At 25.0% G+C, this 16,454-nt stretch overlaps 7 protein-coding genes across 9 annotated transcripts; 3 read left to right on the plus strand and 4 right to left on the minus strand.

Annotated features, from left to right (window-relative positions):
• Window positions 1-273: 273 nt before the first annotated feature.
• On the plus strand, window positions 274-5,585 carry LOC102677753 (trimethylguanosine synthase). 2 transcript variants are annotated; one of them, XM_006616006.2, is made up of 9 exons: window positions 277-541; window positions 613-782; window positions 1,013-1,148; window positions 1,282-3,119; window positions 3,229-3,475; window positions 3,545-4,148; window positions 4,261-4,392; window positions 4,456-4,754; window positions 4,865-5,585. In XM_006616006.2, the coding sequence occupies exons 3-9, from the start codon at window positions 1,092-1,094 to the stop codon at window positions 4,973-4,975; spliced, it is 3,288 nt and encodes a 1,095-aa protein (XP_006616069.1). In that variant the 5' UTR covers window positions 277-541; window positions 613-782; window positions 1,013-1,091; the 3' UTR covers window positions 4,976-5,585. The 2 variants fall into 2 exon arrangements, with proteins under 2 accessions (XP_006616068.1, XP_006616069.1); XM_006616005.2 differs by lacking the exon at window positions 613-782 and having other exon boundaries at window positions 274-541.
• LOC102677621 (gastrula zinc finger protein XlCGF58.1-like) lies at window positions 4,788-9,366 on the minus strand. Its single transcript, XM_006616004.2, has 7 exons — window positions 9,238-9,366; window positions 7,935-8,571; window positions 7,759-7,866; window positions 7,464-7,666; window positions 7,207-7,382; window positions 6,473-7,132; window positions 4,788-6,406 (listed from the first exon to the last, which is right to left on the minus strand). Exons 2-7 carry the CDS (start codon window positions 8,502-8,504, stop codon window positions 6,042-6,044), a joined length of 2,082 nt encoding a protein of 693 aa, XP_006616067.1. The 5' UTR covers window positions 8,505-8,571; window positions 9,238-9,366; the 3' UTR covers window positions 4,788-6,041.
• A 57-nt stretch (window positions 9,367-9,423) lies between these two features.
• On the minus strand, window positions 9,424-11,065 carry LOC102677298 (leukocyte receptor cluster member 1). The gene is made up of 3 exons (XM_031510626.1): window positions 10,794-11,065; window positions 10,614-10,713; window positions 9,424-10,520 (listed from the first exon to the last, which is right to left on the minus strand). Exons 1-3 carry the CDS (start codon window positions 10,814-10,816, stop codon window positions 9,714-9,716), a joined length of 930 nt encoding a protein of 309 aa, XP_031366486.1. The 5' UTR covers window positions 10,817-11,065; the 3' UTR covers window positions 9,424-9,713.
• LOC102678121 (small nuclear ribonucleoprotein F) lies at window positions 9,548-11,827 on the plus strand. 2 transcript variants are annotated; one of them, XM_031510627.1, is made up of 2 exons: window positions 9,548-9,566; window positions 11,446-11,818. In XM_031510627.1, the coding sequence occupies exon 2, from the start codon at window positions 11,469-11,471 to the stop codon at window positions 11,733-11,735; it is 267 nt and encodes an 88-aa protein (XP_031366487.1). In that variant the 5' UTR covers window positions 9,548-9,566; window positions 11,446-11,468; the 3' UTR covers window positions 11,736-11,818. The 2 variants fall into 2 exon arrangements, with proteins under 2 accessions (XP_031366487.1, XP_006616071.1); XM_006616008.2 differs by lacking the exon at window positions 9,548-9,566 and adding an exon at window positions 10,985-11,132 and having other exon boundaries at window positions 11,446-11,827.
• Window positions 11,814-12,508, minus strand: LOC102677980 (chromosome transmission fidelity protein 8 homolog). Its single transcript, XM_006616007.2, has 2 exons — window positions 12,320-12,508; window positions 11,814-12,245 (listed from the first exon to the last, which is right to left on the minus strand). The coding sequence occupies exons 1-2, from the start codon at window positions 12,379-12,381 to the stop codon at window positions 11,921-11,923; spliced, it is 387 nt and encodes a 128-aa protein (XP_006616070.1). The 5' UTR covers window positions 12,382-12,508; the 3' UTR covers window positions 11,814-11,920.
• A 430-nt stretch (window positions 12,509-12,938) lies between these two features.
• LOC102678254 (type 1 phosphatidylinositol 4,5-bisphosphate 4-phosphatase) lies at window positions 12,939-15,029 on the minus strand. Its single transcript, XM_006616009.2, has 6 exons — window positions 14,793-15,029; window positions 14,524-14,708; window positions 14,243-14,452; window positions 14,025-14,165; window positions 13,858-13,912; window positions 12,939-13,699 (listed from the first exon to the last, which is right to left on the minus strand). The coding sequence occupies exons 1-6, from the start codon at window positions 14,875-14,877 to the stop codon at window positions 13,614-13,616; spliced, it is 762 nt and encodes a 253-aa protein (XP_006616072.1). The 5' UTR covers window positions 14,878-15,029; the 3' UTR covers window positions 12,939-13,613.
• Window positions 15,030-15,108: 79 nt separating this feature from the next.
• Window positions 15,109-16,435, plus strand: LOC102678400. Its single transcript, XM_006616010.2, has 2 exons — window positions 15,109-15,641; window positions 15,737-16,435. Exons 1-2 carry the CDS (start codon window positions 15,553-15,555, stop codon window positions 16,341-16,343), a joined length of 696 nt encoding a protein of 231 aa, XP_006616073.1. The 5' UTR covers window positions 15,109-15,552; the 3' UTR covers window positions 16,344-16,435.
• The last annotated feature ends 19 nt before the right edge of the window (window positions 16,436-16,454 follow it).

Consider the following 16,454-nt stretch of genomic DNA (forward strand, 5'->3'; position numbering starts at 1 on the left):
TGTATATTTATTTTTATACATGATAAAGTATATATAAATATATATGTAATACATAATTTATAAAAAATTTATACAATATATTATATATAAAATATATTTCTTTTTTTATCATTTGTTTTAGTGTCTAAAAATGTATCTATTCTATTCTAACAAAAGAGTATAATTATAATATATAACCTAAATGTAATTATATCATTAATTTTGATAAATATTTCTCGAAAACAAATTAAATTTAACCAAAAGCAATAGTTATCGATTGAACATTGTAACGTGTTATAATATGATGATAATCAGAAGCAACTTCACGATGGTGTGCTGTTCAAGAAATGGCGGATTGTTTTTACACGGGGGAGTTATAAAAATTTGAGCGTGAGACATGTGGGTGTTGTGACGATTCACGAGCAAGTAGTCAATTAAACACTTCTGTCGGCATGAGTGACCGTTTTTGGGAACCTTTAGCCGAAGTGTACATCGCAAAACAAGCAGAGTCTTCTGACTCTGATAATTACATTTATTGTCTTTGCAGCAGAGTATTTATTCGGTAAATACACTTTCAAAAATATGAGTCACTTATTTGATCAAATATCGCAATTTCATTTCTATATTCTATAGCCGTAGCATATTTATTATTTCTTGGAAAATTGAAGGTAGTACTTGCTTATCGATCAGTGGTGTGACACATGACCTAACCTTGACACCCACTCAAATACGAGCTAGGTCATAATATATTTTTTGAAAATTTTATTCAATTTTTTCTTTATTCAACATCTGTTAACAACATGGTAATATTATTTTTCTAACAAATATATTTACAAGGAATTTTTCAACTTCTGAATACTTGTTTTTTTTATTTATGAAATAAGTGTAATCGAAAATAAACAATTTATATCACATGAAATGATCATATAATATTTTTATATTAATTAAATTTTTTTTATTTTTTATAAGATAAATATAATATAAGAATAATATAATGTATGTTTCTATTAAATGAATTTTATTTTATTTTTAGAAATCCAGAAGTTTATACAGTCCTTGCTCTAGAGGATGGTAGTGAAGATGAAGATGTTGAAGGTGATTGTGTTGAAGAAATGTTAGACCTTCATAAAAGGTCTATAATAGAAACACAATCTATTGAAAAACATGATGTAAGAATGTTTTTGCTTTTATTTTATTTATTATAAGTTATTTTCAGTTAGTCCAGTGTAATTTGATATATGTATCAAATTTTGTATTGAATAATATTTGAACGAAAGCATATTTTTTCTTCCTTAAAATTAGGAAGAACCAGTGAGCTGTTACTGCAGTGCATCACACACAGACAACAATTATTCCACAGATGAACATGACTCTGTTCGTGATTCGGCTCATCGTCCTACTGCACATTCCCTCACGCAAAAACTGGGTCTGCATCAATCAGATTCAGGTGCAGACCTATCTGAATATCATGATCAACATGAGGCTAAAAGCATACAAAACTTATTGGCATCATATGGAAAGACTTTTCAAACTACAGAGACTGAACTGGAAGATGAATTTGATAAAGTGAATATACTTGTACAGCACCAAGAAGATAAAGACTTAAAATTTGAATCTAAAATAATAAACATTCACTCATCAGATCATCTTACAAATAGTATCGAAGTTTTAAGTTATGATCCATCCATTTGTAATGAAAATGAATTTCATATAGAAAATCCATTATGTAATTTAGAAGACAAAGATTTTGAGATACATAATATATTTAAAAATGTTTCTTTGAATGATGGTACATCACAATCTTATAAAGAAGATGTTACACTTAAATATAAGTGTGATCATAAATCTCGTGATTATCCATATTATTCTATGTACTCTAAAACTAAGAGTATAATGGATATTGCATGGGAAAAATATTGGTCTGAAAATGGTGAACGCATAATTTGGACAACTTGGATTAGAAAATATGCAGATTATATAAATCCAGAATATTTACAACAAAATGTACATTTAATAAGTGACGAAAAATTAGAAATGAAAGAAGCTATTGAAAAATTTTCAGAACAAAATACATGTTTTCCTAGTCAAGCACATAGAAATTGTGAACTTGATCGCTCAAATTTTGAAGGAATATTTAGTAAAACTAATAATATTGAAGACAATGAAATAAAAGCAAAAGATGCATATAGTATTAATTTTTCCTTCGATGATGTAAGTAAACAAGAAGTAAGTGATAAAGATGCAGAAGATAATAGGAAAAAATTAACAAATTTCGAAACATCACCAGAAACTGGAGATGGTTGGAATCCATTAAGTCCATTTAGTATGGAAGAAAGTTATAACCAACAATCTAATGCAGAAGATGAAAGACTTTTAACAAGATGTGATTCTATTAATGAGTCAATAGCAAAGACAAATGCAACATCAGATTCTATGACAAATGTTACAAAAATGACTCTTACTAGTTCTAGTTGTGACTCCATTTCTACAAATTCATCTAGTCTCATCAGTTCTGTAACAAGTTCCATTGAAAGCAATATAACAAATACGAGTTCTGATCAAGAATATGCTCCAGAAGATACTGATAAGTATTGGCAACATTTATGGAAAGAAAATTTCCAAATAGAGTATCAAAATCATTATAAATTATTTATAGAAAAATACAAAAGGGAGCAATCTGAGATTATGAATGATCAAAATTATAATCAGGAACATAATGATATAGATATGAAAGAACAAGAAAGTGATGAAAGTATAGACCAAGATTTTACACAAAAAGAAATAGATATTCCTAATAAAATTAATATTTCTGAAAGTAAAAATGCATCTAATAAAAATTTTTCTTATGCTAAAAAAGAAAAAACAAAAAAGAAACGATTAATTATGGAATCAGTAGGAATGCTTATTCAAAATTTAATAGTTAAATCAATAGAAAATGAACCTAATGCAGATAAAAATGAAAAAATTAATGAAATGGAATGTTCACAAGAAGTTGAACAGGAAATTGATCAAACTTTAGTTATACAGAATGAAAATAGCACAATTATTTCTAATGATAACAATAGTATTAAAAAAAAATATCCTAATGGAGGAGATGGAGATGATCCTAATGAAGATAAACCTATAATATTAAAACGAAGGTATAATATATATATATCGCGTTATAATAATTATTTTTAATTTTTCAATACAACAAAATACAATACAAAAAAATATTAATGTAATATTTATGAGCATTTTTTTTTTTAGTCATGAAGCTGAATATGAAGAGACAGGAGAAGGTTTAGAATCGGTAAAAAAAGCATTTTCATTGATGGGATATACTTTCAACGAAAATTATGAGCAATCAAATTTCCAAGGAGAAGTAGTATATAGAAAAAAAAATATTAGGTTACAAAATAGACAATTAAAAATGAAATATTATAGATCCAAGCCAGCAAATAAACATATATACTTTGATGATAATGGAGTGGAAATTACTAACACTATAGATAAAGTAAATAAAATTTTTCATAAAGCAAAAATATATATAGATAGATTTTATTTATTTTGTTTTGTTTTGCAGGTGAAACATTATTTATCATATTGTCCTGTTTTGCCATCAGCAATAACAGAATCACAACCCTCTGAAAAAGGTTCCTACACAGCACAATTTACATCAAGTTCTGATGATGAATGTGATCGTAGTCTTAAGAAAAAATTGCAAACAAAACGATTTATATTTAGTAAACCAAGCACAAGTTCAATAGATTCAGGAGCAGATAAAAAACAATTTGATGATGTTCATGATACATTAAACATATTTGATAATCAGAATGATGTTTTTCAAAGTATCAAAAATGATAATATATACTTTGATCAAGATGAAACAAGTGATTCTACAAAGTGTGTATCAGAAGATCATTTTCCTGAACAAGATAATGAAAACTTTGATGCATTAAATATCGATATGGATATAGATGAAAATCATAGTAACAACGAAATACAAAATATGAAATTATCAGATGAAGATAGTATAAAAAAAACCCTAAAGAAGAAACGAAAGAAACAATCTAAAAGAAATATAAGCCTTCCAATAGAAATAGATAATGATAAAACTTTAATAAAATATTGGTTAAAAAGATATCGTCTATTTAGCAAATTTGATCAAGGCATTAAATTGGATCGTGGTATGTTCTTTAATATTATATATATGAAAATTTATTTTAAATTTATGTTAAGATATATTTATTAATTTTATTAGTAATCTTTTAATTTTTATAATAAAATATTTGTTTATAGAAAGTTGGTTTTCCGTAACACCAGAAAAAATTGCCGAGCATATAGCCGAAAGATGCAAATGCGATACCATAATTGATGCATTCTGCGGTGCAGGAGGAAATGCTATACAATTTGCTTTCACATGTGAAAGAGGTATGTTCATTTATATATAAATAATTAATATATAAATTCATAATATTTTTTTTTTTTTCACAGTATTAGCGATAGATATAGATCCAGTTAAAATCGAACTCGCTCGAAATAATGCTCGAATTTATGGTGTTGATGACAGAATAGAATTTATTGTTGGAGATTTCTTTACACTTGCATCAAAGTTAATCGCAGATGTTGTGTTTCTAAGTCCACCATGGGGAGGACCAGGATATGCTAAGAATGAAACTTTTGATCTCAATAATATTATGCATCCCATTGGTGGAGAAAATTTATTTAATATAGCAAGAAAAATCACAGATCATGTGGCCTACTTTCTACCTAGAAATGTAGATACTATGCAGGTAAATTTTTGTAATTTCATAAAATTCAAAAAATTTCGATATTCTATATTATTTTATAATATATTCTACAATAATTGCTTTGTTTTTTATACACATATACAAATTTACAGCTTGCCATGTTAGCCGGAGTAGGTGGTGGTGTAGAAGTGGAGCAGAACTTTCTGGACAAAAAGTTAATAGCTTTAACGGCATATTATGGCGAACTGCCCAGGGATTGTTAGTTGTGATATGATGTGTAATTTACGAGAAGATCCGTAACAGCTGCTTAAAAAAAGGAGCTTCTCACATTTTATGGATAATTAGCTGTAAATAATAACTCGTATCAATTTGCTTAGGCTATTCTGGAAAGCAGTATTTTTTATTTCATTTCACATTTTTTTTTTACAAAATGCATATAAAACGCCGTTATATACTATAATTTACTTAGCTATTTTAAACTTTCTATTGGATTTTTAAAAAATATGTTTATATGACACATTAGTTACCATTTTCACAAATCTCGCACTTAAGCAAATTGATACCCAAATTTCAATTTGTGAGACATATTTGTGAAATCCAATAATTAATATGTAAAATCTTTTAAAAAAATCATAAATTCAATCTTCCATAGCAATAAGTATTATTTTTACCTGATGATTAATTAAGTCAAAAAGACTAGAGAATTTTTCTTTAGTCCATCATGTAAAATATTATTTTAATCATATTGTAAACTATACGAAACATTGTAATTTACATTTTATATAACGGTTTCCAGATTATTATTTTACAATTTTTATGTACACTTCTACTAATTTCCTATTAATTATCAATAAATACATTCAAAATCTTAAATGTGTTTTAATATATAATAAATTATATTCATAATAAAATTTAAAATAAAAAATCTCAAAATTAGTTTCTTTCTTCAACTATAAAAACTTATTTTAGAGCAAAATAAAGCTTTTTTTGAACAAATATGAACATAGAATCATCAATTGCGATTAATTGATTGAAAATATACATGCTTCCATTTCTTTAAAATAATGTACAAAATTTAATTTTTTTAAACAAAACATTCGAATTATTAAGTTTGTTTTTGCAGATATAATATACAATTCCAAAAATAGTATCACAATTATGATTTAAAAAATTAATACATTAATTCTAGCATTTCTTTAAGAAAGAACAAGTTGATTCTCATACCTTCTAAGTAACGCGTGACTAGCATTTCTTCAATTATTTTTGAAGTATAAATTTCTGGTTTGTTTTAAATGTATAGAAACATTTTTCTTAATATAGTTTATATTTTCATGTATCAACATTAATTGTTGTTGCACCCGATTCTTCAGGTTCTGCAGGAATAGTTATACCACCAGTATCTATACTTTCTTCTTCTTCCCTTGGAATTTTTAAAAAACAATGCATTGTTTCTTCATCTTCTTGTTCAATTGTTGAATTATTTTTAGTTTCATTTTCTCTTGTTGGCAGTGAACCTTCAAGATGTTTTGATGGTATTTGTATTGTAATTGTTTGTGATGTACCATCTGCAGATGTTGAGGAAGACATTAAATTTGCTTCTAAAGTATCTCCCACTTTTGAAAAGGCACCTAAGCAACTATAAATTAATTGTGCCGCTGCGATATTACCAGGAAAAACTTCAACATTTTCGCTATCTAAAAAAAGTTATACAGTTTTATAATGATATTTACATATGATTTTAATAAAAAAACGGAATTTACCTTTCTTTTGCATATTTGCTTTGATTAATCCTTTTTCGTGATCTCTTACATGTTGTATATAACTTTGATTTTTAACAGTTTTAAAAGGACAAAGATCACATGTAAATAAACCAGACAATAAGGGATGTCTAGATTTTAAATGATTTTTATAACTACTACTTTGTATTGCAGTATAAGAACAATGAGGACATTTATAAGGTCTAAAACCTGTATGTTGCATAATATGACGTCGCAACGTATTGTGATCTCCAGTTTTATATTCACAAAGTTCACAACTAAATGGTTTATCGCCAGTATGTTGCCGTAAATGCATTTGCAACATTGCTTTCCTAGCACTAGAATGCCCACAAACATTACAAACATAAGGTCGTAGTTTTGAATGTACTGCTTGAATATGACTTTTTAAACATTTGGAATTTGCATAAGTTTTTCCACACATATCACATTTTTTCGATGTGTACCACCGAGTTACTTCCAATGTTTTACGATCCAAATGCATAACTCTATGATTACGCAATTGACTGGCTTGTTTAAAACATTTACCACATTCCGAACATTCATACTCACGAGTCTCACTATGGACACGCATGTGAGTTAAAAGTTTCACCATTGTAGCACTTTTATATGCTTTACATATTTTACAAGTAAATAAACCTATATCTAAAAAAAAAAAATATTTAGTAATAAATATATTTTAATGCATTATTATTCAAATATTGATATAAAATATTTACCAATTTGATGTTTTTTCCATAAATGTAAGCTGCATTGTCTCCACTTGGTAAATTTCATATCACGGCAAACGGTACATTTAAATGCTGTTCCGTTTTGTGATTCTGTATGACAAAGTGCATGTTGCTGCATTGTTTCTTCTGTAGAAAATTTATATGGACATCCTCGATATGAACACCTAATAAAATTTATGAATAAGTAAGTAAAATATATGCTTTTAAAATTCTTATAATACAGATATATATACAGATATACATACTTTATATTTCTTTCCATTAATTCAATCATTTTTTTATTGAGCATATATTCAGAATTTAAAGGTTTTTGAATCTTAACTTGACGTTTTATATCATTATTTTCAACACTCTGTCCTATACACTCTAATAATCCAGAATCTTTTGAATCATCTGTTATATTTTCTTTACCACCTTTATTGGCACCTGTGTCTGTTAATTGATGATCCTGAAATAACAAATATTATTATAATTATTTTTATTTACATTTTTGTTTTCTATTATATATAAGAAAATTAAAAAAAAATTTTAAATAATTACATTTATCATATGCTCTTTACAATCTTCAATAGAAGGAAAGCAATTAGAACATTCTCCACACATATATAATAATTTTACTTCATCAATATTTTTAGATTCTTCTTTTACCTGTAAAATTTATATTATTGTAATATCAATATAAATGTTACAAATGAAAAATTAATTTTAAAACTCACTTCTATATCCATTTTAGGATTTACATGTGTTTTTTGAAAGTGATGTAATAATTGTGTTTTGTCTTGAGTAGTATAAGTACAGATTTTACATTTGAATGCTGTTACAACTTCTACAAAATCATTAGCATTTACATTATGTTTTTCCATAATCAAATTCTTTTCATTCTGTCCCACGATAATTTCATATTGTTCTTGAGAATGTTCATCAATATTTTCAATTACTAATCCTTCATTAGTAATAAACTGTGATTCACAATTAACATCTTCTTTAGCCAATAACACTGTTTTATTTTGAGATTCATTTTCATCTATTATTTGATTAAAATCTAATTCTTGTAATTCTCCATTTTGAAATGCGTAAACCTGACCATCTAAGCAAATTAAAGAAATTGATTCATCCTCTTTTGCTACTTGTGATTCATCTATAATATTTATTGTACTTTGTTCTTGATTAGTTGATGCAGTTTTTGTTATATCTATAGCTGGATCTGATATAGTTTGTAAAATATATCTAGTGCCATTTATTTCATAACTTAAATATGAAGAATCTTCAATACTTCTTTCATTCATGGTGATTATATTTAATTAAATCATATCGTAAAAGTACTTGATATTTAAATTAGTAGTAACATTTTGCCTATAATACAAACATAAATATTAATATTTGCAGATAAAAAGTTAAATATTTATTTTTAATTTTTTTAATAAAAAGTTCTTAAATATAATTTATAAATAAAAATTTAAAATTATAGGATAATAATATATTTATATTTGAATAAATAAAGATATTAAAAAGTAAAAATATTATATTAGAGGTTATATATAAAGAATAGTATAGTAGTAAAGATATAAAAAGGTTATTTTAAAATTAATTGTTTACTTGGATTATATATTACCTTTATTACAGATATTTTATAAACTATAATAAACGTAGATATTTTATATTTAAAATATGTACAAAATAAATACATTATTTATAATAATATTTTAAAGTGCCGATGTTTATATAAATTAGTGAAGAGGTTATCTTAAGGTCGATTTGTAACATGACTTAAAAATTTAATTTTTTTTACAACAATTGAAGTCAATTTATTATATTTCTTAGATGTAAAATAAAAACTTTTATAAATTGTCATTTCTTCGTAATTAAGTATATTCACAACTGTTCAAATTCGAAAATCACGTTATACAAAAGTAACTCGCGCGTTCTACAAGTCTGGTTGGAAATTTCAAATAGGACTTTAATTTTACCTTAAATGGAAATAATTAATATATATATATATAAGTAAAAAGTATTACTTACGAGCAGAGAATTTAAGTCAAGTGATGAACAAGAATACTGAAAAAATGACATAAACGTCAAATTTTAATACATTATCCATGAGACCCGTGATATTCCACCATCTTGTATCACGTGATACCGCGGAATTTAGCATAATTTAGTAAATTTACGAGGGATATCTGGTATTTCATTCAATAACGATTTAAATATCTTTCCTTTTTTATTTGTATTTTATTGCATTTTATAAAATAAAAATACTTTTGGGATATTCCATAATGAATTATATCTTATTTAACAACTGAATTATTATTATTTTATTGTTAGTATCAACAATTGGACAAAAATTCTATGTAAGTTATATCTGTATATATATATATATATATATGTATATATGTAATTGTATATTGATATTTACATAATTGTAATAAAAAATAAATAACAATTTCAACATAAAAATATTTAGTCCATAATTATAATAATAAAAACCAACTTACATTTTATTGTTCTCTCATTAGATGCATATTAGGGGTTCTTTCAGCATTTTGTCTAGCAATTTCAGGAAAGAATTGTGAATTATATTTTTGTTTAATAGTAGATTTAGGGGGAGTTTTTGGAGTTATTGTTGGAACTGGATCTCCTCTTAATTTAGCCAATAAAGCTTCTGTTCTTAATTTTTCACTCTGTTCTCTTAACAATCTTTCTTCTCTCAATTTTTGTATATCTATATTTGGTTTTTCTGCTGTTTGTTTTTCTTTATTTCTATATTTTTCTTTCTTATGTTTTTTAGATTTTTTATGTTTGTGTTTTTTTAAATATGTTTTATGATCTGAATCATATTCATCTAGATTATTATTTTTTCTTTTAACAGATTCTGATTTAATTTTTGAAGATTTTTCTATAGAAGTACTTCCCATAATGTTCAAATATTTTTGGATATCATGAATAGGATCATCCAATAATTTTTTTTTAATTTGTACTTCTACATCTTTCTCAGTGTCTTTTAATCTTTTAGGTAATTCTTCATACCAACATTTTTTACCTGTTGCTTCATTAGTATCTTGTCCAAGATATGTAAGATAACCAATTTGTTTTTCATATTTTTCTTTCTCTTCTTTTTTTTCTCTTTCATGTTCAACATTAGGTTTATTATAATCAAGTTTTCCTTCTTCTAATTCAGCAAAAAAATTAACATGATTCCATTTTGAAGAAGAGGCATTTGTTGTTGCACTTTTTATTGCTTCTGTTCGTCCATCATATTTTGATCTAGCTTTTTCTCTCAAATGATTAATTCTAGCTTCAGCTTCCTAATAGAAAGTTGACAAATCCCATGATTACATAATCAATTAATAATTAATTAATGATTAATAATAATTTTCTTTTTCCTCATTTATACTTACTGCTTTTTCAGCTCGTTCTTGTTTAATTTTTTCTTCTTCTGCAGCTTTTGCTTCATCCCGCCGTACGCGAGCAATATTTTCCTTAGTACGTACATGCCATCTAAAAAAAATAATATGTATAATTTTGATGAAATATATAAAATATCAACATTATTAGATATGAATTACTTTTAATTATACCTTTTCTTCGGTAAAATATTCATTTTCAATTAAATATAATTGCTTCCAAGAATAAGTATAAATTTCTTATTGTAAACTTTATAACTTTATTTTTTTAATTTTATTAATAAATGTTTTAATTAAATCGTATAATATATACGTAAAATTAGATAAATAATTTAAAATCTATAATACAAAATATTTCAAAAAAGTTATAGGCGATTTGACAAGTTTAGGTTATTTTCCTATAGTAACAGCCATTTCTAATACAATAGATCGCATGAAACTAAAGCGTCGTGTTTTTTTGTAAGAGTTTAAAGGAGATCAAAATTTCTTCTTTCCATATTATTTTTTAAACATGTAAGTACAAGTTTATATGAAATTTTTTGTTATGAATAACAAATAATTTCATAAATTAAATAAAACTTAAATTATAAGTTTTTATAATATTTTCAATATTTATACATAAACTTAACCTTAAGATTAAATATTATATTTATTAAATTTTTTTGTTATTTTTAAGTTTAATCAGATTGTTATTTTTTTTGTTCTCATTTAAATTATTAACTAATTCTTTTGAAATATTATATATTATAATTATTTTTTATTATCATATTATTATATTAAATTTTTAGATATTTCTAACATGTACATTGTGTAATATTTTTCGTAGAAATTAAAGAAAAATACAACACAATGGCTGCTACAATGCCAATAAATCCAAAACCATTTTTAAATGGTTTAACAGGTAAACCTGTTATGGTAAAATTAAAATGGGGTCACGAATATAAAGGCTATCTTGTTTCTGTCGATGGATATATGAACTTACAATTAGCTAATACAGAGGAACATATAGATGGAAATTGTACTGGCAATCTTGGTGAAGTTTTAATCAGATGTAATAATGTAATGTATATAAGAGGTGTAGAAGAAGAAGATGAAGAAGGAGAAATGAAGGATTAGATTTTATATTGTTTATACATTAATTTAAAATGTTTATTTTTAAGTAAGATTAATTGTCTAAAAAATAATAAAATTATGTTTTTTAAATACATGTAAATTTATTTATCAATAATTATAACATTTAATTTATACAAAGTCTATAAAAACAATTGTTTCATTTAGATATCATTTTTTTTTTATTATGTTTAATTACCTTTTGGAACATTTGTTATGATAGGTTTTGGTCTTGATTTAAAAATTAATTTTTTTTTTACGATTGCTGTAACAATATATTCCGTTTTTTTCTCAGAAGTATTATCAATTATTTCATTACTTTTTTTAGTTAAAACTGCAAATGGTTTTGGAAGTTCCATTTCTTTTCCATGTAATACATGAATCCCAATTATAAGTATAGGTGTACCAGATTTTGAAAAATGCAAATCTCCGATATATTTATTTGTGATATCCACAGATTGAAATTTTAAATCACCTTGTAATTCAATAATAGCCCATTCTTCAATTTCTCCATCTCTATAAAATAATAAAAACTCATTATTTGTATCTAGTATTAAAATTGATTAATATTTTTTAATAATAAATAATACTTTTTTATTGGTATGATCATATTAAGTTTTGGCGGTAAGGAGAACTTACACACATGTAACATGTATATAATGCATAAATGTATAAAGTTACTAGATATTAGATAAAAGCTTAAGTCAAGTTTACAACAAAAATGAATGAACTAACTATACTTTGTAACAATTATTATTTATTGTCAGAGAATTAGGTTTAAATTTTAAGGTTTAAAAATATTGTTAAGATTATAAAAAGCATTACATAAATAATTTTATAAACAAGAACGTTACAAAATGAAATAAGAAGAATGAATTATTATTTTTCTTTTATATAATAAATCAGTTAATTATAATAATATCACATATTTTATATACTTACATATTTTTACATATCTTACGCTGTAAAAATGTACATGCTGAAATATGTATATAAGACTAAAATTCTAATTTTAATTTAGTTTTATTTCATATATATCATGTCTGAAAAGGGCAATTTATCTATTGCATAATTATTTGATAATTAAAATTTCAGTTGATTATCAAAAATTAAATTCTTACAAACTTTTTTTAAAAAAGATGTTATGCGCAAAGTAGGAAAATAATTTAATAATTTTGATTATGCAATGGTAATAAAATAGATAATAACATTCTCAACATATATATTTTATATAATTTTACTTGCATGTCAAATAATACATAAATTCAAAAATGTCTTTCAAAACATTATATTCTTTTAAAAAGATATTCATATGACAATGCAAGTTCATAATTGCAAACATAATATATAGCTATATGTATAGCTGTTTACAATTGGAATAATATTCATGCAAGAATGTTTTATTTGCATATATATCTATGTGCATTTTGTATATTTACTGCAATGTAGAAAGCATATATAGTATATTTTCATTCAAATATGAAAACAATATAATGGGGTTGTTGTTTTGGTCCTGTGCTTGTACATATAAAAGTGCAGAGGAACAATCCTTTGTTTTTAAAATGGATACCCCATTCTTTTCTAGTATTTTTTATGTTTTTGTGATGTATTACCTTATATGAGAAAGTGTCATACATTTATTACACATTCTCTTTGTCCGTAACATGTACATCTGCATATGTATATGTAAGAATGTTGCACATTATTAGCAATAAAAACTTACATATGCATGTGTAAGGATGTATATATCTACCAAGTATTGTCCTAACAGGACTTATATGTCATTTTATTACTATAAACATTTGATCTAAATATATTATTATACGACATAGATGTTAGAGGAATTGATTTTAAAATATCAGCAATTGATTGTCATTTAGGATATTACATAGGACCTTCTATCATACTAATTTTCATTGTACAGTAATAAATGCTGCGTCCCAAACACAAAAGTGCCAGGAGAAATGCACCTGAAAATAAAATTAAAAAGAAGCTAAATAAATAATTTATTACTTTAATAATATTTAAAAATATATTTCCATATATTTGAGATATTCTATATTATATATTTATTTGATTATTTATTTATATTAATTGAAATTAAAAAGATTTTAATTCTTACACTTACCAACATAAGCAACATAAATTCCACCACTAGTTTTCACATATGTATGTGTTCCAACCTGAAAACAAAAAAAATATTAATTATAATTTGTTTTAAAACATATATAAATTATTTTAAATAATTATTATATAATTTTATAAATATAAAATGATATAAAAATATATACTTACAGTCACAGCTATTGCAATTACTAAGGCTATTATTCCAACAATAATGAATGCAATACCTCGACCCCTAGCAAAATCTGGTCCAACAGAAGATATTTTTCGGCAATGTGGACATCGAGCCAAAGCATTATTCAAGGTATTAAACTAAGAAATGTAATAATATATATATTAATTATAATGAAATTATATCAAAATATATAATTTTTTATTTAATTTCTTACCAAAAATGTATCATGACAGTGAGCACAGCATACCCTACACATTCCAGGCATAGATAAAACAGGTGGTGTAATTGGACTTGGAGCAAGATTAATAATACGTTTACAGTTTGGCCTTGGACAAGCAATACGTTGTGAAGAACTCTTACATATTAATAAACAATTACATGGACAACGAACATATTTCTTTCCAGGTGGTGCATTTCTTATGGGCTAAAAAATATTTATTATTTTTAATTTTAATATGAAGTTTTGCAGTGAATTAAATTATTTTGAGAACGTACTGTAGCTTCATTGCATTGACAACATTTGACAACATGTTGATCTCTTTTACCAGAAATATCTATCATAGCCTGACAAACTCTGCAAGTAACCATAGGCATTCCACATTGATTGCCTGATTCATATGGAGGTGGTACTTCATCAGGACCTATTGCAGATACTGTACTGACTGTTGATTCAGCTTCATCTACAGTAGAATATAATAGGTAACAATAAGCAATCGGATTAAATAAACTTAATTCTTTCGTGAACAAGATTATGTATTATTTACCTACGAAATCGCTGGCATGTGAACTATAAGTGACATTTTCGTTTTTTAATAATGGTTGTCGTTCACCCTTCTTCCCGTCTCCCATGTCGATCTATTAATTTACCCTTTAATGACAACAATTTATTTAAAGTATTGTTTGACAGTACTCCCGGTGCTTCGATGACAAGGATGACAAAATAAAAATTTTTCTAAAATCTTCCCTGGTTCTGCCTGCTTATAGAGTAGAAACTATCTGTTGGAATATATATATACTGTATTATTATATTATAGATCTTTAACGGATTAGTTTAGGAATTCTACAGCCACCTCAGCATTTTCATACGTTGGCTACCCTGTTACTCAATAGTAGTGACGTCTCGTGATAGTACTTAGAGGTTATTTTTCCTTTTTTTTTTGCTTTTCTAACGACAACAAAACTGTTATTAATAAGTGTAGTGATATTGTAAAAATCAAGAATTTTTCAAAGTACTAACGCGATATATTTACAAAACATAAAACCATTCTTATTGTCTATTATTTCGGCATATTTTTAATACAATTTGATCAGTTTCACTTCTTAAAACACACTTTTTTCTATACTAGAGTTAACGTATCGCATTGTTGAAGCGGAAATATTTGATCATCGAAAATATATTATCTATATATAAACTATATGTAGATTTATCCGAATGATATTTTCATAATATCGCTAATAAAATATTGCTTTATTTTTGATATATTTTATCTTGTGTATGTGCGTGTATGTTTGTAAACAAGATATATGGAGAGAATAACACATTTATGGAATGTGAATCAATTTATTACAAAATTAAATTGTTCACAAAGTAGAAATTTGCAAACGTTTTATATGTAAGTTATACTTTATTTATTAATTTATTTTAAGAGAATAAATTAAGTTAAATGTGAATATAAGTTGAATTTATATGATATTATATTACATATAGAGAAAAATGTAAAAAGTTTAGTCATGCAATACATTTGTCATCTCAAAATTTTGGTCCCTCGGTAATGTGTATATATTGTGGATCACTTTGGAATACAATGAATTATACTATTCGAATATCACGAGGTAAACCACTTTCAAAATCCATTAAAAAAATTATACATTCTATGAATAATAGTGAAAAAAGAATATCGAAAGTTCAGAGAACTTTAGCGAAAAAATGTTTAAAAAATAAAATGAATAAATTAATACTTAAATGTTCAGTTTGTTTAAAAAATACTGAAATATCTCTTAATAAACCTCAAAAAGAAAAAGTACAAAAAATTACTTTAGAAAATATTCAAAGTTCAAAAAAGAAGAAAAAGAAGAGAATCAAGGATAAGACTGCTGGTTTAAACATTTCTGGAATTTCAAGCTTAGATGCAAAAGATGTTACAAAAGAATTAAAAGAAAAAAACAAAGAAAAAATGGAAAGCATTAAAAATTTGACCACACCAAATCAAAAATTAAAAAAATTAAATATAAAAAAATTAAAAGATGTTATGAATGAACATGCAACATCTCGAAAAAGGAGAAGTTTACATAGTTTTTTAACAGAACTTTGTTGAAAATAATTTATTGTTAAAGTATCTTATAAAATGTTCTATAAACACAAAATCTTTTATTACATAAAAAAACATTTATCACGCTCCATTTATATATATATATATATATATATA

This window comes from Apis dorsata, unplaced genomic scaffold (assembly GCF_000469605.1).
Source record: "Apis dorsata unplaced genomic scaffold, Apis dorsata 1.3 scaffold_248, whole genome shotgun sequence".
In the NCBI taxonomy this organism is placed as follows: domain Eukaryota; kingdom Metazoa; phylum Arthropoda; class Insecta; order Hymenoptera; family Apidae; genus Apis; species Apis dorsata.

Excerpts from the sequence above, each read along its gene's own strand:
- LOC102677753 (XM_006616005.2), top strand. The coding sequence starts at position 432 with ATGAGTGACCGTTTTTGGGAACCTTTAGCCGAAGTGTACATCGCAAAA. Across the intron at positions 542-1,012 it reads TGCAGCAGAGTATTTATTCG|AAATCCAGAAGTTTATACAG; the intron begins GTAAATACACTT and ends TTTTATTTTTAG. Across the intron at positions 1,149-1,281 it reads AATCTATTGAAAAACATGAT|GAAGAACCAGTGAGCTGTTA; the intron begins GTAAGAATGTTT and ends CCTTAAAATTAG.
- LOC102677621 (XM_006616004.2), bottom strand. The coding sequence starts at position 8,504 with ATGAATGAAAGAAGTATTGAAGATTCTTCATATTTAAGTTATGAAATA. Across the intron at positions 7,133-7,206 it reads ATGGAAAAAACATCAAATTG|ATATAGGTTTATTTACTTGT; the intron begins GTAAATATTTTA and ends TTTTTTTTTTAG. Across the intron at positions 6,407-6,472 it reads AGCAAATATGCAAAAGAAAG|ATAGCGAAAATGTTGAAGTT; the intron begins GTAAATTCCGTT and ends AACTTTTTTTAG.
- LOC102677298 (XM_031510626.1), bottom strand. The coding sequence starts at position 10,816 with ATGAATATTTTACCGAAGAAAAG. Across the intron at positions 10,714-10,793 it reads AATATTTTACCGAAGAAAAG|ATGGCATGTACGTACTAAGG; the intron begins GTATAATTAAAA and ends TATTTTTTTTAG. Across the intron at positions 10,521-10,613 it reads AAGAACGAGCTGAAAAAGCA|GAAGCTGAAGCTAGAATTAA; the intron begins GTAAGTATAAAT and ends ACTTTCTATTAG.
- LOC102678121 (XM_031510627.1), top strand. The coding sequence starts at position 11,469 with ATGGCTGCTACAATGCCAATAAATCCAAAACCATTTTTAAATGGTTTA.
- LOC102677980 (XM_006616007.2), bottom strand. The coding sequence starts at position 12,381 with ATGTTACATGTGTGTAAGTTCTCCTTACCGCCAAAACTTAATATGATC. Across the intron at positions 12,246-12,319 it reads ATGATCATACCAATAAAAAA|AGATGGAGAAATTGAAGAAT; the intron begins GTATTATTTATT and ends ATTATTTTATAG.
- LOC102678254 (XM_006616009.2), bottom strand. The coding sequence starts at position 14,877 with ATGGGAGACGGGAAGAAGGGTGAACGACAACCATTATTAAAAAACGAA. Across the intron at positions 14,453-14,523 it reads GTCAATGCAATGAAGCTACA|CCCATAAGAAATGCACCACC; the intron begins GTACGTTCTCAA and ends AATATTTTTTAG. Across the intron at positions 13,913-14,024 it reads TAATTGCAATAGCTGTGACT|GTTGGAACACATACATATGT; the intron begins GTAAGTATATAT and ends TTTTGTTTTCAG.
- LOC102678400 (XM_006616010.2), top strand. The coding sequence starts at position 15,553 with ATGGAGAGAATAACACATTTATGGAATGTGAATCAATTTATTACAAAA. Across the intron at positions 15,642-15,736 it reads AATTTGCAAACGTTTTATAT|AGAAAAATGTAAAAAGTTTA; the intron begins GTAAGTTATACT and ends TATTACATATAG.